Below are 26,866 nucleotides of genomic sequence, written 5' to 3'. Positions count from 1 at the left end.
TGATCTATGTTTTCTTCCATTAGTGCTCTTGGTCGCCCCTGCTAACAGATGCTTACATACAGAAGCTGCTGTTGCTCTTCATTAAAGTTTTGAAGTATTTTATATAAAAGGCAAAGCTAATTCAGTTATGGGTTGATGGTCTGTCTGGTTGGTGCAGGGGAGAGGAGAAGTGTAACATGTTTTAGTGCAGAGCCAAATGGTGAAGAGGTCTGAGCTCTGAATTTTTGTGCAGAGATCTGATCTGTCCTACTTTTCTCCCTCAGAGGAGGGGGCAGGTAAATGCCCCATCATCTAGGAATGTGCATGCTCAACCAATGCCCCATAAAAGAGCATGGTCATATACTAGAGTGTGTAATAGGTTTTCTTTGATCTGAAGAAAAAGTATTTGTTAGCTGAGAGAAGAAATGGCATCTCCTTTGTAGGCTGGTACCACTGCTCCCATTTTGACATTTGTGATGTGTGCTGATTATGAAAGTCCAGAGAAAGATGGAGATGGAAAGTAGAGGAGAAAATAGAAAACAGAAGAAAAAACAGTCTTAGTGAGGGAGAGAAGAAAAAAAGATAGAGTGCTCAGTCCAAAAAAATGGGCTCGAAGAATGTTGTAGAAATAATCACATCCTCTATTTAATAGAGGGTTGAGACAGCACTTGCAGTTAAAACATTACAGTGCCTCTTTTAATAGTGAGATCATCTTTAAGATGCTCAGCAAACTTTCCAAGAACCAAATTTTTAAGCTGGCTTATAAACTTTTTTTTTCTTAAAAGCCTTTTGAAACTGCTGCTAAGTTATACTGCATGAATCTTGATGTTGCTTTCAAATCCACTGTAAAGGATTTGATTAGCTTTTCTGGTCTGACAGTCAGAAGGCAGTATCTGTGTGTTTCTGTTGTCTTGATTCTGTTCAAAAATTAAACTTATTTAAAACTGGTTATTCCTTGGTTCACATTGCAGAATACCAGTTACATTGTCTTTATGGAAGGTGCCATGGATTAAAAATAAATACTGCACTCCTATTAATCACTGAAGTGATTTGGCAGGGGTCCAAAAAGGAATTTAGTGTGTATGCCTACAGGACCAAGACTGGAGTCAAATTATTGTATCTTATAAAAGCTTTTGGAAGAGGATTTGGGATTTGTAAGGATTCAAATAATGTGTGAACACTTTTTTTTCCTAAGCTGTAATCTTAAATAGAAAGGAAATGCTCTTGTGTTGTGCAGTGGTGGTTTCCTTTGAATTTTAGTCTTGTTCTCTGCAAACCTCTGTGTATTCCTAAATACTGATCTGGTTGCAGTTTGAAAGTGAAGTCTGGTGGAACTAGATGTTATTGTGGTTTAACGCTGGCTGGTAATTAAGTGCCACGCAGCCGCTCGCTCACTCCCACCTCACACAGAGGGATGGGGAGGAAAATTGGAAAGGAATGTAAAACTCGGGGGTTAGATAAGAAAAATTTAATAATTGATATAAAATAAAAATGAAAGAACAATAATAACAGTTATAATGAAAAGGAGGGAGAAGGAGAGAGAAATGATATCCAAAGGGAAGAGAGGCAAGTAAACAAGTGACACACAGTGCAGTCGCACAGCACCTGCTGACCGATGCCCAGCCAGTCCCCAAGCAATGATCGGCAGTCCCCAGCCAACCGCCTACCCCCCCCCCCCCGTTTATATACTGAACACACTGTCCTATGTTAGCTATGGAATATTTCTTTGGCCAGTTTGGGTCAGCTGTCCAGGCTGTGTCCCCTCCCAATTTCTTGTGCCCCTCCAGCCCTCTGGCTGGCAGGGCCTGAGAAACTGAAAAGTCCTTGACTTAATATAAACATTACCCATCAACAACTAAAAACATCAGTGTGTTACCGACATTTTTCTCACACCAAATCCAAACCACCCCTGCACCAGCTACTAAGAAGAAAATTTACTCTATCCCAGCTGAAACCAGGACAGATATATACAAGCAAGATGTAGAGCCTTGGGAGTTCCAGTTTTCATTCATGCCTCTATATAATAGGAAGTGATTTAGTCTGTAGGTGCTAGTAAGTGTTCATTGAAACAGCTAAGTAAGCCATACTGCTGCTTAAGTTGAACAATGTTTTCTGCTGTTTGGCCTACTTTAGATACTACAGGTATCTGTTAAACAAGTTCTGGCCGCACCTGGAGATCAGATGGACCTTTAGTCTGAACCACCCTGAATGTTGTTAACATGGCAGTATTTCAAATCTTTACATAACTTCCGTTCCACTTGATACTGTCGTCTTGTTTTCTACCATTGGACGTTTCATTTTGCTGTAAGAATTACAGCACCAGCTTGGGTCTTCCTCCTCAATGTAGCAACCTATTTTCACAGGAGTTGGAATGGCTTTAATCGTCCTTGAGAAATGTGGGTCTTAGCTGATGAAGATTCAGTAACTGTTGGGGCTTGCAGCACCATGTTTATTGTGTTATGGCATGAACCTTCCTTAATAAGCCTGGTTTAAAAGTAATTGTTGGCTGTTAGCTCATGGGCAGTGAAACTTAACTTGGCTGTGGTTTCTAAATAGATAGCACATTACATAAGAATGTAAGAATTGCTGTGTTGATTGATCAGTTGGTGTCCTTTTGGTATCTTCTTTCCAAATCTTGACAGTACATATGGCAAAGCAACGGACATAAATTTAATACTGGAAGCACAGAGTAAAATGATCCATTGTATCCTCAGAGAAATCTTTTTTCCTATATTTGGTATTTCCCCTGGCAAGATAGTATTGATTCTCAGTATGCCCTGCAGCATAACAGTAATCTGCAGCATTTGTATGTAATCTTTAGCAGGATTCTTGTACCTCCCAAAAAAGGAAGTAGCGTAAGTGTGCCTTAACTCTACAGTGACCATCACCAAGAGGCATGTTATTTAAATCACCAGGTTGTGAGAACTGCATCAAGAGAGATCACTTTTCAAGAGTTCTTGTGCTGTTGTAGCATAACTTAGAATGTGTCACATCGCTAAATGCAGTCTTGGACAATGCTGCCACCATTCATAATGCAAGAGTTGTAGTAAGCCTGTATTGTCTATTGCTAGCATGAAAGATGTATTCTGGAATAGCCACCTCATTGGAGCAATGAAAGAAAAGAGGCTGGGACTACTTTCAAGTTGGAACTTTGTATTTTTCAAGTGTCTGGGGATGTTGTGCCTGCAATAGGAAGAGCAGGACATGATGACATAGGAGGATTCCTTTCAGTCATGTGCATTTCTTCCATTTCATTTTCTAACACACAGGCAATCATCTATTGTTACTTTTATCTGCTGCCTCAAGGTATTAGTTCACCTGGTGTTTGTGGATGCTTCAGAGGGTTTTGGCAGTATTGTTGGCAGTGATAGTAACATAGGATTCCTATTTTGCACTAAGAATGTATGGTAGTCTGTTGTGGCATGTTGGCTTCTGTAGAGTTTCTTTTTTTCAGTGCTGTTACAGCACTGTTAAATGTTGTTTACTTGGATGGAACTAGTTTTAACTGCATCTTTTCTTAGATGAATGTTTTGACTAATTAAGGAGGTACAGGTGATCAGTACTAAGAGGTACAGCCTTTTCCTTTACAAGAGTGCCTTCAAGGATCTCACTTCTAGTTCACTGTGATTGTCCAAAGTCTCCAGTTAAGGAGCTGAATGTTGCTGGGCTTTAATGCATCTTGACATGGACATACATGTCCTGTGGAGCCAGGGTGTAATTATAATTTATATTTTTACCTCTAGAGATATTTCTCACTTCTTGGGATTTCTCTGTCGGCAGACACATTCTAACAGATTTCAGATGAATGTCCTCAAATACAAAAGTTCTTAAAGAGAATGTAAGATTTTTGTCCAGCTGTCTCCCCTTTATGAAAAGGTGTCTGTTATCTATCGTTAGGAGCTGTCGTACAACTACTTACCCCTTATTCTGTAACCCATGGATTAGGGAACAGGCTGCCCAGGGAGGTGGTGGAATCCCCATTCCTGGAGGTGTTTAAAAAACACATAATGTGGTGCTTAGTGGAATGGTTTAGCGATGGACTTGGCAGTTCTGGGTTAACAGTTGGACTTGATGATCTCAAAGGTCTTTTCCAACTTAAATGATTCTGTGATTCTATAGTATGTGAATAAAGAGAAACCTGAGCTGTAGTTTCTTGATTTCTGTTTGGTGCCTCTGCTTGCTTGGAGGCAAGCTGGCAAATTTTCAACTGTGTAGAATAGGGGGTTGGATTTAAAATACAGGTTATGTAAACCTAATGGGATGCACTCCACTAATGTGCGTCATTGCTGTTCCATTGAGATTAATGGTGCAGTGGCAATTGTATGAACTGACTGAAGCTTTTGTCTGATCTGAATGTTTGGGGTTTTTTAAGTGTGTGTGTTCCTTAGCCACGCAGTTAAATGAACAAAGCTTTTCATATATCTGTTTTGAAAATGTCTTCTAAACCTCAAGCCAGAATGAGACCTCTCTGGGAGATCCTGTGAACTATGTAGTTCTGCAGACTTTCAAGATTTGAACTTGGTCCAACCCAGATTGATATCATCTGTTACGCATAATGGAAGTGCATGAGAAACACACAGAATGCTCCAGGAAACTTGAGGTTTGTTTTGAGGAATGATTCAGGTTGACATTGCTGCTGAAAAAGCATCCTGCCTTAGCACCTCCCATGAGCATGATACTGAGCAGGGAACCACCTGGCTGGAAACTTCTTTTTTAGCAGGTTGAGGTCCCCAGTTCGATTTGTTGCAAAAAGTGCAGGTTCAATCATTTCTGTAGAGCAACACTACAATTTCCTTGAGCTTTTCTTAGGCCTCTGTTTGTTAGCAGCCTGGAATTATCCAGGATTTGCTACAGCATTCTGTTGTTATCTGAAAGATGAAGGGTTGGAGTACTATCCTGGCTATTGCTTGGGATATAAAGAAAAATTTTATGTAGTTAAAATACCTGTATTTAAGAAAAGTGCAAGAGGGGGCTGCATTTTACTTTTATCAGACCTATCAATCAGGTGAAAACTGACCTGACTTTGAAATCCCCGATGTTTACAAGTTATTTCCAGGGTACTATGTGTTTTCTTGACAATCCTGTCTAGCAACTTTTTAAAACAAAGTTGGGCAAAGCCAAGAAGATGGACAGATCCCCTGAATTTGGTCATAATTACACCAAACATGTTTGTGTTGATACTGAACTTCTTAACAATTAGTCTTTCGTCGTTCGGGTTGTCCTGAATGAATTTTGGAATCGGCTTGCAATGTAAGAGCATCTTAAAAGCATTAATGTCAGAACAGGAAAGGAGACCCAGTAAATGACCCTTTTTAATAAGGGGAACTGATAAAATATATAGGTGTTTTCCTCTTCTGCTGTCTTGCTTCAGCAGTTTTAAGTTTCCAGTTTTACAGTGACTTGTCATCAGCTTCCTAGATTGCAGCCAGTATATAGTGGAATGGTGTGACTCTGGAGCTGCATTTGCATGGCAGTCTCTTCTGTATAGGTGCTTTAAGTGAAAGTGATCAGCTTGCATACTATTAGCTGTATAACCATAGAAGCAAATTGTGACAGGAGCTTCAGAATCCACTTGGAATGGTCAACATGAGCCTTGGTACTGGTATGGTTACACTGCTAGCGGCTCCAGAATTGGCCAGTTTTAAAATTAGCTTGGGTCCTTCTACACTTCCTATGCCTGTTGCTGCAATCAGAGTCCAGTGTCTCCAACACAAAGTAGTTACTTCATTCTCATGGCAGTTAAGAATACCCGTGTTTAATAATTAAATGTCTAAGCATACGTTTCTTCTGAATGCTGGATATGTTCTGCTGAGTGTCAGTTTTATAAAGATCTGTGAAGCATTTCTCCATAGGGGGCAGCAAGCCTCTGCATCAATCTTGGGCAGTTGCTCCTAGACTCATGTGCTTGGCTGACTAGCTAGCAAGCCAGAGGAGGTTTTAGAAATCCAAATAAACTCAGCGTGTTAACGTTGTAACACTGGATGTCAAATTTCCAAGCAGTTACCTTTCTAATGCAGCTTTTTATTTGTAAGATACAAATCTAAGACTGACACAACACTCTCCAGAAAGGTTCTAAACAACAAAGGTAAAGTGATTAAAATAGTGTTTAAGAAAGATATTTGGGCCTTTGCACTCCTGAAGTTTTCCCTCCATTTGAGTTATTCTTCATTCCTGGGGACAAATTTGTGAATGGGGGTCTAGCAGAGGAAATCTCAGCTTTGATTTTTTTTGAGTTCCTAATTTACTGCTTTGTCGAAGGGCAAGCCTTACCTGTCTTAGGAAAAAGACCATGGGATCCATTCTCAGATATTGGAAATTGTGGGAAGTCCTGAAGTGAAGCATTACAATCCCTTATGGCTGCCTTAGGATATGAAATATTTTGATACTCATCTTCACCTGTCAGTCCCTTCCTAGGAGAGAGGCAAAGAGTGGGAGGAAAACGACGTTTATCTTTAATTTTCTTTTTTTCAAGAAACATGTAAACTTTATTTTTCCAAATTACTTAAAAGGGATTACTTATTGCTTCAGCTCATGAAACAAAACCAAGAGAGCATAGAGCTAATGGCTACATACATAAATTTAGGCCAAGATAAAAGAAAATCTGTCTTAAACATTATGGTCTTCTCCTCTTCCTCTCTAAACACTAATTAGTGAGCATATGAGCCTTATCATACGTTAAGGTATCTGGTTATATTCTTATGCTTTTCAGTAGAGCTTTGTACATCTTATTGAATAATCCGTTCTGATTCAAGCAGAAGTTTCTAGTCTTTAGGAATTGGTGTCCTAAGTCTTGTGAACTGGATGAAACGTTGCCATGTTTCTGGTAGCTGTTTCCTAGCTTGGATTTCCAGGTCATTAAAGTGAATTGTAATGACAGTTATTAATTTTTCAGTAGAATTGGGAACATTACAAGCATTTGTATTGATTGTAAACCACTTCTGGTGATACTTTTTCATTCAAAAAACAAAGAAACAAAAAAAACCTTACCCAGACCCCTCCAGGATGGCATAGTAGACTGATGCATGCTTATCATGTCTATGCTGTAGCTTGAGCGCTTACAAAAAAGTGTTGCACTGGTTCTGTACTTTTTGTTTCCTCAGAAGTATTGAGAAGTAAATTCATTTTTGGTAATGAAGACTGCATTTGTCCCATTGTACATGGTACATGGACATATCCCATAGTGCATTGTACCCATGTACTAGGTGATTTAGTGCCATTTTTTTTCAGGTTGGGCATAACTGGACTGCTGCTAATAAGGCTGAACCATAGCACAGTTGAGGTATTTCATGGCAGCAAGCATCTCCACCGCCAATTTATGCTGACGTTTGTTTGCATACATCTAGTACGTGATGCAAAATGGGTATAAGATCTCCATGATGGGTGCAGGCGTAATTTGTATTATTCACTGAACAGATAATTTACCCACAAATCTGCTATTGTCAAATGTGTCATCAGTCCATTAGCGTGAGAATCGGTACTAAAAATAACAGGATAGGGCTGCTAAATACTGAGGCTTGTTAAAATAGTGACAGCAAACTAGCTCTTCTTTCATTCCATGTGAAAAGTGTTATGTAGCTGGTCCTCTCTGAAGACTCAAGTAGCGAAGAGCAAATTGATTTTCCAAGACTGATGAAGATCTATAATCATCTTCTGGTCTTGATATATTTCTTGATATATTTATTGGAGAGTTACAGTAAAGGACACTCTTGTCGATGAACAATTTTAAATCACTGTTTTTTCTAAAACATTCCAAATGAAAAAATGAAAAGGGAAAAAAACATAGCTTAATTTGCCATATAAAATTAGTTTTATTTTTTTAAAATATGTAATATTACTCCTGATAAAGGATGCTTGTATGTGATAATTTCATGCCCATACTTTTTTTTTTGTTTTATCTGGGAGAACTGAACCGTTTTTGATCACTTAAATTATGCCTGTATTTCAGATGGAAGTAAAATAGACAATTCTGTGAATTTTAGTTTTTCCTCATCTGAAATAATGCAGATCTGGTATGGTTCAACACACATTGATATTTTTGAAAATGGTGAAATTGGTTTTGTTTTGCACTAATGTGAAAATCCCTGATTGTTCTCATGCATTATAATGTGCTGACAACAGTTCTGGACACATACCACCAGTGAAGGTCCACTTGGTACTGTGCCTTGGAAAAAGTCGCTTTTTTGGAATGTGATGCTGCACAGTATTGTTAGGAATTTTTGGTTTTGGCAGAACTCGGAAGATAAGTGTAAATAAACTAAAATTGTGCATCCTGCCTTGTGCCACAATTCTTCATATCAAGCTAGATGTTTGCTTATATATTGTTCTTTTAAAGCCCGTCAAAAGTTAAGCGGTCTGCTTTCTGACTTCTAGACATACAAGTACGTTTTGAGATGCCTTTTTATATAATATCTCATGACTTACAGTACAAAAGTTAATGCAGTTCATTACCAGTAAGTAAATTACATGAAGCTGAGCGTGCTGTTACTTATTTGAATGGGTTAGAAAGGGATCAGAGAGAATAATGAAGGGTTTAAAAAAGACAAATAAAAACGTTAAGTTGCTGAGTTGAAGCAGTTTTACTACTACTTGGGTTGGAGGGTGTCACAGAAGGACACTTTAAAAAATCTTTAAGTACTTTTCTGCATGATTGGACTGACAAAAAAATGTAACCTGCTTGTTTAAATGTTTTTGCTCATGTCTCTGTTTTTTCTGTACTAGAGCACTTGCAGAATTTTGTAAATCAAGTTATGCCAGAACACATGGCAAGAAGTAAAATGAGTGCAGCAAAATCGTGGCTTCATGATGTGTGCATTTTTCATGTGTCTCTTACAAACGTGTTTAGTATGACGATGCCTTGTGGTGCCTTATGCTTTTGTTCTTCACTGTGTGATTAAAAAAAATGTAGATTAATGCAGGGCTAACATATCTGCATTCTGTGACGCATATTTGGCTATTTAGAAAAATAGGATATGGATTTCAGTGAGCTATCTTTAGCTATCGTAAGGCCTTTTTAAAAGCTGCCAGGAAAATTTTTTAGAAAATGATTTCCTATTTTGCATAAATTTTAACACCTGTTAATTGCGGTTGCTTTTTTCCCTTCTCGCTGTGTCACATTAGACACTCTGGTTATCAAAGTGATCGTATCGCTATGGTATGTCTCATAATTATGATCAAACTGTTATCTAACATTCCTGGAGCATTCTTTTTTTCAATACTTAATACCTTTTATTCCTTGGCCTCATGCATGAATTATGCTGTGTATGTGAAGAGGCTTAAAGTTTGTTTCCATTACATTCTTTCTGAATGGATCCTGTTGTATCTAGGATTTTTTTAAAGCCAAGTAGGAATGTTATTGTTGACCTTGACACCAGATAACTGGGCAGACATTATATAGCTATGTTTGAATCCTCACAAAATGTGATGCTAAAGCCAACAGAATCCTGGCGTGAGACCCTCCTGGACAGCAGAGTTATGGAGCTTTTCTTTACAGTAAGTTTCTTTCTTCAACTTTCATAGTCCAGACCACAGGGAAAGCAGCTCCTTCCTGTGCTAGAACTATTGTTGGACTCTTCCTTTTGCATCAGGTAGGACTGATTCTGTTAACTTCAGCTTGCTTATCAAAGCACACAGAAGTGTTGTTATTTTTCCTAGGTTACCAAATGTGTGTATTGCCTATAAATTGCTTTAAATTGATGACCATTAACAAAAGGAAAAGGTGTGTGGTTATCTAAACTTTTTTACATTTAATACTTCTGGACATGTATACATCAAATGAAACAGTGTGGTGAGCAGTAATTGAGTATATCTTTCAGATAAGGTGTAATGGCTCTCAAAAAAGATCAAATGAACAGTATGTTTGCAGATCTTAAAGCATTTGCTCAACGGAACAGCTGAAAATAAGCAATGTAGTTACAGTTTTCTAGCCAGTTTCAGCATACAGAATTCTTCATCTCTTTCCTCGGCATAAAGTAAATTCAAACAAGTTAAAATAGATTAAGTTAGGAGGGATGGGGAAGAGTAGAGTTGGGAGAGGGGAATGTAATACTCTTATTTCTATAATTTAAACTATGATATTAAAACCAGTATTATTTTCTTCCTACAACTGTTAGAAGTTTGTAGTCATTGCTCAGCTAGAAGTTGCTGCAGCAGCAACATATATTGGCTTACATATTTGTTTACTGTGCTGTGTTATATTACATCTCTTGGGACCTGAGAATTCAGCGTTCTCAGGCTATTCTCATTTTTGCAAAACAGAGAAATAATGTGCTCAAAACTTGGATGAAGCTGTTGGTAGGCAAAGTAAATGTAACTCTCCCGTGCTGCTTGAGAGAGTTGTCTGATAAGTGTTTGGATACATGTCCGTCCTTTATAGGATTTTTTGATAAATTAGATTAATTTTTTTAAAGTTTTTTTTGACTGCAAGTTTATCTGTTCCAGCAGTTTTGAAAAGGTGAAAAAATCACTGGCAGAACTCTTAGCAGCTACACACAATCTGAACAGCTGTCTAGACTATCCAGACAGTTGCTACTGTCAGCTGTGAACCTCCACATGCAAATAACTTTTTGGCTTACATATTAACCCTTCATCGTTTCATAGTATGAAGTTGTCAGAATTAGATAATCTGTTTCTTTGATTGGTTTACCATTACTAATTCATGATAAGAATAATGTTTTGAATAGCATGCAGAATTGTTTTAATACATTTGCATTTTACTTAATAGTAACCAAAACTTGCCTGTATTTGATTAGTTTTGAATGAATGCTAGCCAGGGCAGTATGCTGTCAGTTTTGGGTTTAGATTCCTGATTTGCAATGGTTGAGGCTTGTAGTCTTAGTTTGCTATTTGAAGTAATGTAAGTGAATGGTAGTAATTTATATTCATTTATCTGATCTGAGAAATTTTAATAACCCTGCAAAAGTTGGCAGGACTGCCATGTTAAAGAGAGCGCTTTCAGTTCTAATCTCAGCTTAGTGTGGGAAGTGTATTAGGAGGGGAATTTCTTGCAAGGTTTGTTTCTCCTGCTAGTTTGATCTTTCAGAGATTAACTGTGCAGCTAATACAACTAGTTATGAGTTGGGTAATGTTGCAACTATGATGCCACAGAGAACTGGTTAGTGTTTTAATGGTACTTTAGTGTATAATACTGTTGAATAATTTACCTAAATTTGCTTCTGGGTGAAAAAGCTACCCTGTATTTATGTATTTATTTATTCATTCATTAAGTCTTATGTGACAAAATAAGAGGCACAAGCCTAAGAAAATTCTTTAAATCCATATTTGACAATTACAATAAGTATGTGAAAAAATAGTAAGATTTGAATCTAGCAAGTTTTACCAGTAGAAGTAATGACATAACAGTTTGCAGAAATGTGGGAAGATTACTGTTGGCCTTGTATAATGTAAGGGTGTTGCCAAGGAAGTGATGCATTCATTTTTGTATATGTCTTCAGTGTTTACCTCTGCTAAAGAAGCATCTATATAATCTTGATTGAACTTGTTGACTAACTTTAGCGAGACTCCGCTGCCTAGGCATAGTTAGCATAATAGAGATGACTGTCATTATTGCTGTTTTTAGAAGGAGCAGTATGTCTGACTGGCTGACATCTGTTTCTCTCTTTAAAGCATAACATTCAGTAGACAGTTCAATTTTCAACGTGTAGGTGAGACTTAACTAAATGTTAGTTTCAGTGAGTTAAATCAAGGCTTGCAATTTTGTGAGCAGAGTCTCAATCTTGATATTTACTATGGTTTAGAGAGCTGTAGAAACCGTTGCATTTCAGACTGAATGGAAGTTATAGTAAGCTTTTTTTGGTGTGTGCTCTTTTGGATTGAGCACCATGTGACTGTTGTAAGAACACCCTATTTTCGTGTATTATTAACTATCTCACTTCCCGAAAGGTACATCGAAAAATCAGAGAAGATACAGATATGGCCCAAGATTCATTACAGTGTCTGGCACAGCTGGCATCTTTGCACGGGCCAGTCTTTCCCGATGAAGGTTCACAAGTCGATTACCTGGCACACTTCATTGAGGGATTACTGAATACTATCAATGGGTATGTATGCCTGCTCTCTAAATTTAGATGGCATCATTTAATCTTTAGTTTGGACTGTAGCATATCTGTGTAGAGAACTAGCACGGCTTGCTTATTTCTGGGTATACTTGTGTTTACTGTTGGATTACTGAAATTCAGAAAAAGCAGTTTAAAGCAGGTAGTGCTTAAGTAATATGATGTAGATTTATTGATTGAAAACATATTGAAAAAAATCAATTCACTTTTAGCATTTTTTTTAACGGCCAAAACCTAACTGCTGTTTCTATCTATAGAATTGAAATAGAAGACTCTGAAGCAGTGGGAATTTCCAGTATTATCAGCAACCTGATAACTGTATTTCCTCGCAATATTTTAACTGCCATTCCAAATGAACTTTTCTCTTCGTTTGTTAACTGCCTTGCACACCTCACTTGTTCTTTTGGAAGAAGTGCTGCCTTGGAGGAAGTGGTAAGTATCCATTCTCAAATAGTAGGTAGTCATTTTTTGTTTCTCTCTATTTGTGATAAGCATGACATGAGAATTTGGTTGTTTTGTTAGTAACTGTTGTGCATTCAGTGGTTGTGTTCTAGATACTTCTGAAATCACATCTGAGAGGATTTTCTTTTCATTTCAAACCACGTAATGAACATAATTGCACACTGTGTGTATCTTTCAGACTTTATTTTGATTTAAAGCACTCCTCTCGATTTTAAGAGGAATAATTTAAAAATATTAAAGTCCTTAAATATTGCTGACTTACTCTTGTAGGACTTCTGAAAACTGATGTACATAATGAGCAAACTACAGTCCTGAAAACTTAAAATGACTGCATGAACATATGGACAGACTGAAACTTAACTGCTGTCAGGAGTTCCGAGTCAGGAACTCTTGTTTTAAGTGAATGTAGCTATTAAGACCTGGTTTTAACCCCATACTTCTAAGCTGTTCAAATGATCCCTTCATTGCTGACACTTCAAATTCTGTGTACAAATCTAGCACATGAATTCAGAGGATTTTTTTTTTTTATGTTTACTACTTTCAGACTTTGGCTGTAACATTAGAGAGATAGCCTAAGTCTTCTCCTTCTAAAAATGACATTAAAAATAAAAACTTCTAAGGAGACCTAGTTTAAGGAAAAAAGCCCATAGAATGAAGGTGAATAATCTTGCACTTAAGCTACTTATGTGCAGTAGCTATTGTTCTAAAATGATACTATTAAGATACTAGCCAGTATTTCCCCATTGCCATTAAAAAGTACAAATTTTTACCAGTTCTGCTATATTGACTGGGCTTAATTACCTGAGTTTGAAAATAATTACATAAATAATTACAAAGTTGATGGATTTGTTTCTTTACCAGAGAACAGAGGTGTGTTAGCATTCATTGCAGGGCATTCAATCATGTCTTTGCTGCCAGGTTAAAATATATTACATCTGGCCCCACACTCAAACTTTCAAGTGTGTTAGTGTCTTAATCAAAAAATTGACAATTAAATTTAGAATCTAAAATATAGGTACTCTCCAAACCTTATTGGTCAAAACTTGCCCTGCTTTTCAGATTCTTCTAGTAGAACATTGAACATATGTTCTGGTGCTCACTAACACATTTAGGAATGCTCCTGAAGCCTTTATAGAAAAGATTCAGCAAAACCGTAGGCACCTATGTTTTAAATTAAAGAGACTAAAGGGATATTGTTTCCTCAATTAGCCTCTTGTTACTTCAGAGCTAGAATGTGCAACCATGTTTATCGAAAACAGTGCTCAACCTAACACCATTCAAAACACTTCATCTCTTAGTAAAAGTTTATGGTAGCTTGTACCACTATTTGGTACAAAGTTTTTGGAAATGACTGGTCAGTTATGCCTAGTAAACTGTGGCTGCCTACACTTAAATAATCCCAATAGGTTTTGCTGAAGAAAGGTATTTTTACTATTAAACTTACATGTCCTCAGATTCAGCAACAACAGAAAGAAAGAATGCAAGATTTCTTGTTTAAGAGAGAATTTTCTCACTGTCCTTGAATATTTATATCATTCTGTGGAAAGACAAACATTATAGTTTCACCCCTTCCATTCTGTCATAGATAGCTCTTACAGATATCTCAACTTCACTCTGTCTCTGATTTGGAGAATGATACAGAATTCTGTGCTGATGAGCCTTCAGAATAATAGTTCTTATACCTTAATAGTGTGTCAGCAATAAGGCATGCTACCAAGATTTAAGTTATTGCTGACATAATCCAAATGACATAATGATACTGCGTGCTGTGCCTGTAGAAATACTGCTTTGCATCCCTGAAAACCATCTTTTGGCTTAGGAATGTCCCAGCCATGGTTAATGTGTTCCCTTGAGCTTCTTGCTTAAACTGTTTGTAGTGACACCTTCTGTGAGCTCATGTGCTGTCCTCAGTGCTGTGAGGGTTAGTTTATTGTGCAAGTTGGACCAGTAATCTCTTCCTTTAATAGCACTGGATCTGAGAGAAGCAGCTTGTTCACAGCTGTGCTTAATCTTGCTTAACAATTAATGCTTATGCAGAAGCAGAAATCGAATAGTCCATCTGAATTAGTGATGAGTATGAACAGGATGCTGGGTGAAAAATCAAATATAAATAGAAATTATACCAAAGGTTTCTTTTTCTCAAAATGAATCTTAATGCACTGTTCCCGTTTCATGGCATTTTTAAAAAATGTCACGTGATGGGAGAAATCATTCTGAATTTGGTCCTCTCTGCTGTGCTTCCAACTCTTTCCAGCTTGTTGCTGCTTGACAAATTTTAGAAGTGTTCTTTCTTCAAAGGGTCAGCAGACTGAAGGAAGAAGTAGCAATTTTCTTTTTTTCCCATACTAGAGAAATTAAGTATCTTTGCTTTGACTTTACTGGTTGGATCTTGCCTTTCCTGAAGATCTGAATTCTGAACTGGGCTCTGCCATTGCTTCTGTTGGATCCATCAGAATGATTCAGCTTCCCCATCTACAGCATGTCACTTAGTTTACCTGTATGACACCTTTGGTAGCCTAGCTGTAGCTAATATGATTGAGGATTTTTGGTAAGGCTCCTTTGTGACCAAATTTGTTCAGTATGGATAAGCTCTTTCTGCTGTTTGGGCACATAGTTTATAGAGGCACTTATTAATCCTACCTTCCTGATGAGAATACTGTAAAGTGTTAAAAACTTTTTTTTTTTACCGTGACATTAACTTCTGTATTACCTTCTGAAATTAATGAATTGAGGGGGTTTGTTTTTCATAAAATGGCATACCTATTTATTGGCTCATGCTCTGGATTCTTACAGATTATTATATGTATGTTATAAATGTAGATATATTACACATTTCAGAATATTTCAGGATTGAATGAGTTGTCTATGAATTCGGTTGTCCTTTAGCCAAGTTTTAAAAAGACTTGTTGTGGTGTCCATCCTGTATTTGTGGCTTATGTTAACTTAGAATATAATTTTGCCTCTCTTTGTCATGTTCAGGTTTTGTTTTCACACTAGCATCAGTGTCCCCCATATTTAACTTCTGTAAATATGACCGCTTTGCAGTTACAAAATGGTGCTGTGAAGCTATCTTGAAAGGCTTCCAATGTGATATCAGTTTTCCCTCTTAATCAGTCATCCAGACAATGTTTTCTTTTCCTTGCCTGTTCATCCAGCTGTGTGTGTAACTTCACTGAAAGTCAGGAATTCTTCTGTCTGGAGCATGATTAAGGCCTTAATATCTCTTTATTTCATCAGTGAATCATTTTACTAAGCTCAGCTATCTCAAAGTAACTTTTGCAACCACTCCTGTGGGTTAAAACTTCTTAGAGGAAAGAAATGTCCTTTGGCAGCATCCATATGGTCACATTTTAAGTTACTTGAAGTTGGATATATTTACTGAAGGTCAGTTTTTTGCATCAAATAAAAAAAGTTAGTAGGCACATTAAAAATACTTTTAAAAAGAAATGGCCTCTTTGCAATTTGGGTTCTCTAGTTTGCCTGTAATGCAGGACTTTGGTTTTTGGATGTGTTATTCCCTTTTGCAACTTATGTACTACATAAAAACATAGATAAATAACTAAGAACATGAAGCATCTGTTACAATGCACTAAGCAATTGGAGGTGCAAGGCTTATTCTGTGGAATTCAGCTTTTTTGGGGGTTTCATTCATAGAATGAGAAGTTGTGTATCATCATAAAAAATGGCTACTTGCAGTGAGGTTTCTTGAAAACATGCAATCTTACAATGATTTCCTCTGGAACAGAAAATCATCTTTTCTCTCTATTTCAGAAATAGCAGAATACGTATAAATCTACATGCACATGTTCTGTATTTGTATATTAGAAAGAAACAGCTCAGTTCTTCATTGTTACTAATAAGAGCTGAGATGCTTGGCATCCTTGTGGTAAAAGCTCAGTAGCTCCTGTGTTTAGGTAATTATGTATTAAAGGTTTAATTTAAGACTGTATGTGTTTTGAACATCAGATGAAGAGAAATGGCTAACACTTTGACAGTCTTTTTTAAAGCCTAGCAAGCATGAAAGCTGCACTGGCCTTTTCAGTGCATTGCTTCAGTTGGTTCTGATCCTTTCTTGGCTATCCTTAGATGGGGTTTGAGACTGGTTTTTTAATTGTTTCAACATTAGAAGAACATTTGTTAAATAATAATGAATATAAGTGTGTTCCTCTGGCTTAGTTTAGGAATAAGATTTTTGTTGCATTTCTTTCGTTTCTTACAGCTTGACAAAGATGACATGGTATATATGGAAGCATATGATAAGCTGCTGGAATCTTGGCTTACTTTGGTACAAGATGAAAAACATTTCCATAAAGGTTTCTTTACCCAACATGCTGTGCAGGTCTTTAATTCCTACATTCAGTGCCATCTAGCTGCTCCTGATGGTACAAGGAATTTGGTAAGCCCTCATTCTAGTAGTTCTTGATGATGATATATAGTAACTAGCCTATGTCTTTTGGTGTGTACTGTATTATGTAGCTCAAAGGAGCTAGTATGGAATGACTATCTGTTACTTCAGAAATTTAAAAATTGCTGAATTTGTTATTCAGTGGTCATTTTCCAATCTGGCTCTCTCATTCTGAAGAGGAAACAAAGAAATACAAAGTTGGAAGTCACTTTAAAAAAAAAGGGGGGGGGGGGCAGAGAGAAAAAGTAAACCTGTTACTCAAATCACATGCATTTTACTGTTCTCCCACAGATGCTATGGCTAAACTTGTGAGCATCCTTCTCTGGACTAGGGTCTTAGTTAAAATTCCCAGTGAAATTGGAAGCCTTTTGTATGATTGTTACCTTCTATACATTATCTTCAAAGTATACTTTTAAAGTATAATTGGCGTGCACATATATCTGAAAAAAATTTGAATGACTGTGCTCAGACTAGGAGAAACTTGCAATGTTATCTGTTCCTTTGGATAAAATTAATTCCCAATTGAATTTTTGAGGTGATTGTTCTGGAGAAAACCTAAAAGCACCTCAGGTATCTTTTGACCCATGGAGAAGGCAAGCAGATTAGTCTCTTTGCCAGGAATCTGGATCTTATTAAATAGATTCTTGCACAGAGTTGGATGTAGATGTTGGATGAATTAATTATTGCATAGATTCAATTCAATAACTATATAAACCCCTCTCTTTAATTTGATGCTGTGCGAAGATCTCAGAGATACCTCATTCTGAAAAGCACCATATAAAACTTAATTCTGCTATCTCAGTATGTAACAGATGCCGAAACAGAAGTATTTCACAAGAGAACTCTGAATTCATATCAGGCAGTCTTGACATAACTTGTGTACACAGGTTAATTCATGTCATTCTGTGAGATAAGTGATTTATCCCATGGGTAACCTTTTAAAAGCCACAGCTGGCATTTTAGAATGCTTCTTGTTCAATATCAAAGCAGTAACAGGAACTTTCAGTCTGCTTTGAGAGCAGAGGCTCACCCTTCAGTAAACAGCTGCAACTTTGAAGTTGTCAAAAGAGAATGATTTGCTGCATTACATAAAGAAAAGATGGGTTAAAAGCACTTTGAATAAGGAGTTGTGTGTGGATTCAGTTTTTCAGAGTCTCTATAGAAACAAAGCATGTTTTGTGAAATGGTGATTTTGAAACAATGTGAACCCATGTTTACTCCTCTGTTTAACTATTCTGTGTCTAATTTAGTACCAGTCTGTTGTTCATCCATGCAGAACACCTTGAAAGAAAAAGCTAACATAATGTTGAAGATTGTGATGATAATATTTAACAAGTGTAACACTAATTGGTTTCTTCTAATTTTGTTGAAATAACCAAAGACTGCCAATGGTGTGGCCTCTCGGGAAGAAGAAGAAATAAGTGAACTGCAGGAAGATGACAGAGACCAGTTCTGTGACCAGTTGGCCAGTGTAGGCATGCTGGGGAGAATTGCTGCAGAACACTGTATACCTCTTCTTACAAGGTACAAGAAGTCGTCATGTAATGCAAATTGATAAAGCCATCCCATATGAAAAGCCTGACTTTGCCAAAACCAGTGAAGTTATTTTATTGTTATTTGCCCACAGCTTATTAGAAGACCGAGTGACAAGGCTTCATGGCCAGTTGCAGAGACATCAGCAGCAGTTACTTGCCTCGCCAGCATCAGGCTCAATTGACAATAAAGTGCTTGATGACCTGTATGAGGATATTCATTGGCTTATTTTAGTCACAGGTTAGTGAACAGCTTTAAATAGTACTTATTCTGGTACTCTTATTGCAGCTGGAACACCTCAGGAAAAAAAAAAATGCCAGTATATCAACTACTCTTAATTGACTACACATTTTATCCCTTATGATGCTTTCATTTTACATACACTGCTTGCAAACTCTTTGTTTTACTTTCTTCTTCCTTGAGCAACATGAATGTTATCTTTGAAAGATGGATGAAATCTTTACATGAGGCAATGTCCTCTGGAAATTCCACAACTGATTTTGTTACAGATTTTTTTGACATCTGTTATCAGTCAACCTATCAACCTATTCAAGAAATTAAGTCTGTTCAAGATACCAGTTGTATTGTCTGGGGGCACATGACTTTATAAGGGAATCAGCGTGAGATCAGGATAACAATATTACTCAGTGGTGGCAAAGAATCAAGTAAGTTCCAGAACCACTCAGTGCTGATGATCCATGTCCTGGCGTTTTATTATGTTTCAGGGAACTGGAGTCTGGAACCTTTTTGGGTTTGATTTTTCAATGGATCTTACACTGTTTGCAAAACATAACAACAACTAAGGCAGTGTCTGTACTTTGTTAGGAGAAATGTATATGAAATATTTTGTGGGATCTTTCTGAACATCTGATGTTTTAGTTGCTTTCAGATGTTGGCATGAATGTGTTTATAATATTGTTGTTTCACTGTGGGATGAAGTTCATGTTTGTAGCTCACAGATGGTTATGACGTCAGACATTGAAAGCTACAACTAAAGCTGTAATTGATATTAATTATCCGGACACCAGAGTATTGTATAAAACTCCATGCTTCACCTGATCTGCAGTTGCTGTGCAAGGAAAGCTTTATTATAGCATGTCTTTGGTGTGCCTCTGACAGATCTGAAATGTTAGCAGAACAGAAGGGCCAAATGAGATATTGGTGGGGAGGCTGTAAAATCAAGGCTTCTTCTATCACATAGCAGAAAAAGAAAAAAGTGACAACAGAAATGTTGTTTGGGGTAGGTTTTTTTTGTTCCACCCACCTCGCCCCAGTTGAATGACTGTAGTACTTTTACATGAAGCAAAGGTTATCTTTTTTTTTGTTTTTAAATTTGATAGTTTCTTGTCACTTTATGTTCTTCTCTACTGAATGGCTTTAAGGATTCTAAAGTTAACTTAAACATATTTAAACAACATTAGTCAGAATTTGTGCAAACATTTGATTCTGGTATGATGTCTGCAGTTAAACCAATGGGTTCTCTATAATCAGAAAGCCCTAAGTTAACCTGGGGTAGAATGTTGTGATCACTTTTTCTTTTTTAATGTAAGGCTACCTCTTGGCTAATGATACTCAGGGAGAGACTCCGCTAATACCTCCAGAAGTAATGGAATATTCCATTAAACATTCAGCTGAGGTTGACATCAATACCACACTTCAGATTCTGGGATCTCCAGGAGAAAAGGCCTCTTCCATCCCAGGGTACAATAGAACTGATTCTGTAATTAGGTAAGGATGCATGTTGTGCTATTAAGTATCTTAAATGCTTTTTCAGAGGAAAAAAGTGAAACTGAATAGACTTCTGTGAAATTGAAAAGTAAAAAAGCAACATGTAAACTCTGAACATCGGAAATGTCTCCTTAACTAGTATTAAAGTTAGAGCAAATAACTTATAAGAATGATTTTATAACTAGCATATTAAGGCAGTGCTGTATAAAGAGATTAAGACAGAAAAGATGAAGTGTGAGTTTTTTGGTTTTGGTTTGTTGGTTTGTTTTTGGGTTTTTTTGGTTTGTTTTTTTTTTAGGGTAAAGAAAGGCAGGGTAAATACAGATGATATTTCGAGTCAAGGTGATCCAGGGGAGTCCTGAAAGTAAGGCATCAAAACAGATAAAACTTGAGTCAGGATGGGAAGGCTGAAATGCCTAGGTTGACCTAATAGTCTTCACAGAGCACATGAGCCGAAGTCTTGGAAACAAACAGGAATGTTTTTCTATCTCTACTGAAAACCCATCTTTGATCTGTTACAGAAAAGCCTTAAAATGTCTTAAATTACTAGAAAGTTGGTAGATCAAAAAATCACGTGCTCTGGAAAGCGTTTGCTGCTACTGCCAAGCTTAAGCAAAATTGGTCATCAGTGCAGGAAGAATTGTCATTTACGTGTACATATCTCTGTTAGCCTATAAAAGGAGCAGGAGAGGGCTGATGCCCATGAAGGACTCCTCAGTTTGAATCCTTTGATTGCATTTAACTTTTAATTGACATGGAAGATTCTTCGCCCAAGATTAGTTGTTGTGTACTTCATGTTTTCTTTTCCTGGAAAAGGCTAGAAAAAATGGGTCTTCATTAGCAGTGATGCACGAAATATTTAGAAGTACTGATCACTGATACTATTGGTAGCTTCGAGAAGTGGCTGCCAAACAAGATTTCTTGACGCAATGTCTCGGTGGTGATGGGAACAAAATCAGATCTAAATAAGGAGAGATTTGAGGCTCTTTGGCAATAGCTCTGAAAGATCTTCAAGAAACAGACCACTGGCAACTCCTAAATTCCTTGTGCGCTATCACAGTCTGACCAAATGCCTATACTACAAAAGCTAATATTTAATGTAGTTATGGACTGATTGTATTAATGCAGTCACCTGGTGATCTGCTATTTCAGACTGTTTCTCTGCAATATTGAAAAAGAGAGAAATAACAGGTCATTTCTGTATTTGTTCTTTAGTGTGTATCACACTGTGAAAGCTGCACAATTAGGATGCACTTGGTCACTAAGCTTAATGGTACAGGGAAGGGAGAATTGGGTTTTCAAAAAGCTTTTCAAGCATTCCAAATAATAGTCCATTTGTCTTCATTCCCTTGATGCTTGTGAGGATTCTTTGTTGCAGTGATTTTGATGTCAAAGATAATCACTTTATCTTTTAATGCGTATGCTGACTTTATGGAGGATATTTGCCAGTCTATCCTGTCTCTCCCTCCTTGCATTTAAAGAAATAGATTCATTGCAGTTGAACTACTTTGTGTTATCCTGCTTCTTCTGTCATATTTCAAGAAAAATGAAAGTGTGTGGTAGTCACGTTGTTTCTCCAAAACCCACTCTCAGCATCCTCGTTGTATTTTAAATCTGCAGGTTGTTATCTGCTATTTTAAGAGTGTCAGAAGTAGAATCTAGAGCAATAAGGGCAAATCTCACGCACCTCCTGAGCCCTCAGATGGGCAAAGATATTGTATGGTTCCTCAAGCGGTGGGCGAAGACTTACCTCCTGGTAGATGAAAAGCTGTATGATCAGGTAAGGATATAACTTTTGTGAATTAGTTGGTGAGTATTAGCAATGTTATCCTGTGAATGCAGATGTCAGCGTAGCTATTTTAAGGGGCAATGATAAAGCATTTTTCATGTTAAATGGGTTGTAGTTTATTTTGGAATTTGTTTGGAAGTTGATGTTTTCTTCAGTTTTTTAATTAGACATATATGTTGTTAGGGGACCCTTCTTGCACATTTCAGTGCAAACGTAATTTTTTGATAGCCACTGCTGTAGCAGAATAGCATAGCACACTCTCAGGCTGCATAGTGGGTGAAACTCATTGACCACAGCAAATTTATAAGCTACTTCTCACTATCCATCAGATCTTAGTCCATCTCAAATACAGTGGTTGCCCTTGATGGATGGTTTAGTGAGTAACCTGGTCACGATCCTGAATTAGATGTTTAACACCATCACAAGGTAGTAGGCATTAGCTAATGTCATACTGCTTTCTCTCCTCTCCCCATTCTCATTCTCATATGTTCTCATTGTATATATCATGATTTCAATGGTGCATTCTTTGCAAAGGGCAACTTCTTACCATGTTTGGGCAGCACTAATCATGATTAGACCTTGATCCTGATTTTGCTTATTGGACTAACTATAATCCAGCTAGCTGACAGAGGCCGTTCATCCTGAGGAGGTCCTGTTGACTAACTTTCAAGAAGGAAGCCTCCTCCTCCCCACCTTCATTTCCACTATTGAAGCAACTAAGAATACTAACGCTTCAGGAGGGCCCTCCTTAACAAAAATAGGTATACCATAGATTTGTAAATATTTAGAATCATATTATTCACCTTGTACTTACAGCAGAGCTAAGAATTTGTAAAGATACCACTTGGGGAAGAATTGGAGAACATGTAAGATGGAGATCCACATGAGAAACAACATGAAAAAACAAAACAGAGTATCTAGGAAATGCACACGTTTAGTTTGTGTTGACATGTGAAAGTGATCGAAACCTCTATTTAAACTTTATGCTCAGTCATGTATATATTATGAGTTTTAAAGTTAGAAATGTTAGTGGTGTGCTGACAGGAATCCCCTGCACAATTATTACAAAACCCTTGGTTTTCAATCTTGAGAAATTTTTTTAAAGATAGAACAGAAAATTTCAAGGAAGTGTATTTTAATGCGCCAGGACCAGAATGTGACACCTTTCCTAAAAGATGTATAGACCAAAGGAGCAATCTGCAGAAAGCAGATGCGGAAAAATTGCGATGAAAGCTTTTACAAGATTCATCCTGGATCAACAGCTAGGTTTGTTTCTAATGATTTTCATCAGTGAATTTTGAGGCATTCCATTGTAAATTAATGGAAATACTTTTGAGAGATGAATTTGGGATCTTTCGCTTAATTTTTAAAGCTTTTGAATTTTCACTGGACTTGAAAGCTAAGCATACTTAAACCTGATTTTGTAATGAGGTTGAAATTTTTCTTTGTTTTAGGTGTTATGCTTAAAAATGCAAGATAAATTTGGCAAAGATTTTTGTTACAGGTATTCTTTGCCTTTGTCTATGTAACTTTTGTGTATTTTAAGTAGGGAAGAAGTGACAGCCTGAAAAGAATTTGCTGACAATGATTACCATACACTTTGGGGTTCTGGCTTCTGTAAAACTCACTCATTTTAATGCTTTTCTTATAGATAAGTCTGCCATTTAGTACAGCATTTGGTGCTGATACAGAGGGTTCCCAGTGGATTGTGGGTTACCTTTTAGAAAAAGTGATCAGTAACCTGGCAGTGTGGAGTTCAGAGCAGGACCTTGCAAATGATACTGTACAACTGCTAGTAACATTAGTGGAAAGGAGAGAGCGGTAAGTTGCTATACCTCTGGAAGTCAAAAAATTTCTTTTGCTTCCTTTAAATTTTTTTGGCCAAAGTAATCCAGATATAGGGCACTTCATAATTATGTCTCTCTAAGTCAAGTTACTTTAGTAACGTAATATAAATGAAAAAAAAAATAAAGTTGTCTGACAAAGCGAGGAGTGAGACCTGTATTTGAGAAAACATAACCTATTTAGAAGTGCACTCTCCTTCCCTTACCTTTATGCCTCACTCTTAAACAGTGAGAAATGATAACTCTCCTGGTCTCCACTCTTCTTGCAAGGATTTTTGCATTGTTTATTTTTGTTGAACAAGTTCTTCTGGATTAAGAGTTCAGATACTGGCTAAGGCAGTATAAAGCGTGTTTTGTAAACATGTTAAAAATTCTTAAAAAAAAAAATCTAGGATTTGGCTGATTCAGACAATTCAGAGTTTTCTTTGGTATTACAAACCGTGAAGCAGGAAATTCTTGAATGTTTTACTTTTGTGAATTGACATGCAATTATAAATGCAATCATGCATTCAGTCTGCTGAAAGACTGTTCTGAAGTTTGAGGCTTGAAACACTTGAGGAATTTTCTTTTTTGAAAAAACTAAAACCCACAGGAGCTAGTTTTGGAATAAACTGCTTATTTTATCATGACGTAATGAGACTAAGCTTTTAATCCGTGCAGTATGTCCATTAACCCTGTGTGTGTATGTGTGTAAAACTAAAGCACTTCCCTGCTTTTCTCCCGTATGAATTGAGCTACTGTCAGAGTATATACTTTAGAAATTTTAGAGGTGAGACATTAATGATATGAAAGTCAAAAGGCAATTTAGCCTTAGAATAAAGGAATTTAAAAAAATAATCTTCTGACAGCTGCTAGCAGCCTGATGTGCTCTGCTCATACAATTTTGTGAAGCCTTTTCTTTAATTAAACTGTTTTTCCCTCTTTTAGGGCAAACTTAGTTATTCAGTGTGAAAACTGGTGGAATTTAGCAAAACAATTTGCAAGGCGAAGCCCTCCTCTTCACTATTTGTCCAGTTCTGTGCAAAGAACACTAATGAAAGCTTTAGTTCTAGGAGGTTTTGCTCATATGGATACAGAAACAAAGCAACAATACTGGACAGAGGTAAGTTATTGTAATGCTTCTGTTACCTCTGTTTTAGCCCATAGTACAAACAAGTTAGTGTAGGGAATTTCATGGTAACACATAATCAACTTGTATAGAATCTTCTGAGCACCTAGTATTGATAATTTTTTAAAATCATTCTCTTCGAAGGTCAATAATTGTATGGCACCCATGAGCTACCAAAAAATGTATCTAAAACATAACAACCTAAACAGAAACAACTAGTAATTACCTAGAGGATTTGTGAAGCAGCCAGTATAGCTGTACACTTAACAGAGGCTGTTATAAAAGGTTAAGAATTTCCGATGGAACTGTGTCATTTCTTCCTTTTTTTTTTTAATTTGGTGGTGTTATGAATTATTCAGTTATTCACTTAATGATGTTGGCAGTAAGTAAAAAGCTAATGTGGAACACAGTGAAGAGCCTTGGCCAGCTTTTTGTGCCCTGACTCCATTAAAGCTCAGAGTTTTAATATCAGAAAGGTTGGTGCTAGAAAGTAGCTAAAATGTGATCAGAAGGCACCGTATGAGTTTGTAGAGTGTTGGCCTTCTGAGAGAAGCGTGCTTTTATTAGCAAAGCTGTGAAATTAGTGAATGAAGGGAAGACTATAGTGCACTGGAAGTAATTTGGGAAAACATGTAACTATTATGGAAGTTTCTAAACTGGTTCCAAACACAGCTGATTACAAAAGAGATTGTGCTATTGAGAATCATAATATGACAAAGATAGTTGTGCACAGGATCATTGATAAACTGTAACAATTTTTCCCCCTAATACTGAATTTGGAAGAGTATTAAATAGTGAGCCACAGAAAGTCACTGTAATTTGTTCAAACACTGCAAAGTAACATATTTATGGAGGTGCTCATGTTGAAACCAGCCTGCAGGTGATGATGTATAATGAGAATCATTAATCACTACCACTTCATCTTATGGTAATATGACAGATAATAATATGAGCTGTTGAAACTGGAAGTGATTGATTCTTGTACTGCCATGACAAAAGCAATACCTGAACTTGCTAAATTACTTAAATTTCACATCTTGTATAATAGTGTGCTTATCTTAATGTAACTTTTCTGAAAAATTTCAAGGTTCTTCAGCCACTTCAACAGCGATTCTTGAATGTGATAAACCAAGAAAACTTTCAGCAGATCTGTCAGGAGGAGGAAGTGAAACAGGAAATCACTGCTACGTTAGAAGCACTCTGTGGCATTGCTGAGGCTACCCAGATTGATAACGTAGCAATTCTCTTCAATTTCCTAATGGACTTCCTTAATAATTGCATTGGATTAATGGAAGTATACAAAAACACACCAGAGACTGTTAATCTCATAATAGAAGTCTTCGTTGAAGTTGCACATAAACAGATTTGCTATCTTGGAGAGGTAAATACAACCAGGAGGGGAAGAGAGAGTGTGTGTGTGTGTTTGCATGTGCATATATGTGTATACAGTGCTATCCCTTTAAACAAAGTGTAGTGATTTTTAGATTCTATAGAGAAAGAAATGCTATATGGTCACATCTGTCAGAGGAATTCCTTTGTTTAAAAACATACACTTGCAAAGATTTATTTTTTTAATCTTTGTTATACTGTTCTTACACCAATAAATGTAACCAGAGTTTATCACTAGTCTAACTCTATGCATGGGTGGCAAAAGAGTGCAGACCATGTTGAGCAGTTTTTTTAACCATATCAGACTTCTCGGAAGGCTAGTTTAGGAGAATTGCAGCACTGTTTTATGTGACAAATAGAGAGACTCCCTTGGTCCTAAACAAGGCATTAATAGATACCAAGAAGTTAATGGGTAAAATGAGTCAGTGCAGTACACTGATATCTTTGTGCTGTTGGCTCATTTTGCTTTTGCATCTAGACGAGTGCCTGCCTGTTCCAAACTGGCTATGCTCAAACAGCGTGCTGTGGCTCCAACCTTCAATAGCTGAAGTGAGTCCC

The 26,866-nt window shown here is 37.0% G+C and overlaps 1 protein-coding gene across 1 annotated transcript in view; it reads left to right on the top strand.

Moving 5' to 3' along the window:
* XPO4 (exportin 4) overlaps nucleotides 1-26,866 on the top strand; it is a 78,951-nt gene that overhangs the window by 40,379 nt on the left and 11,706 nt on the right. The window contains exons 7-17 of the mRNA XM_037376596.1: nucleotides 9,356-9,468; nucleotides 11,878-12,035; nucleotides 12,308-12,482; nucleotides 16,732-16,908; nucleotides 18,299-18,441; nucleotides 18,545-18,690; nucleotides 20,001-20,178; nucleotides 21,799-21,958; nucleotides 23,619-23,788; nucleotides 24,739-24,913; nucleotides 26,007-26,300. Of these exons, the coding sequence (XP_037232493.1) occupies nucleotides 9,356-9,468; nucleotides 11,878-12,035; nucleotides 12,308-12,482; nucleotides 16,732-16,908; nucleotides 18,299-18,441; nucleotides 18,545-18,690; nucleotides 20,001-20,178; nucleotides 21,799-21,958; nucleotides 23,619-23,788; nucleotides 24,739-24,913; nucleotides 26,007-26,300 (1,889 nt within the window). The remainder of the gene's footprint in view (nucleotides 1-9,355; nucleotides 9,469-11,877; nucleotides 12,036-12,307; nucleotides 12,483-16,731; nucleotides 16,909-18,298; nucleotides 18,442-18,544; nucleotides 18,691-20,000; nucleotides 20,179-21,798; nucleotides 21,959-23,618; nucleotides 23,789-24,738; nucleotides 24,914-26,006; nucleotides 26,301-26,866) is intronic.

Source organism: Falco rusticolus, chromosome 2, assembly GCF_015220075.1.
Source record: "Falco rusticolus isolate bFalRus1 chromosome 2, bFalRus1.pri, whole genome shotgun sequence".
Lineage (NCBI taxonomy): Eukaryota > Metazoa > Chordata > Aves > Falconiformes > Falconidae > Falco > Falco rusticolus.
This window is presented reverse-complemented; position numbering and strand designations above follow the sequence as displayed.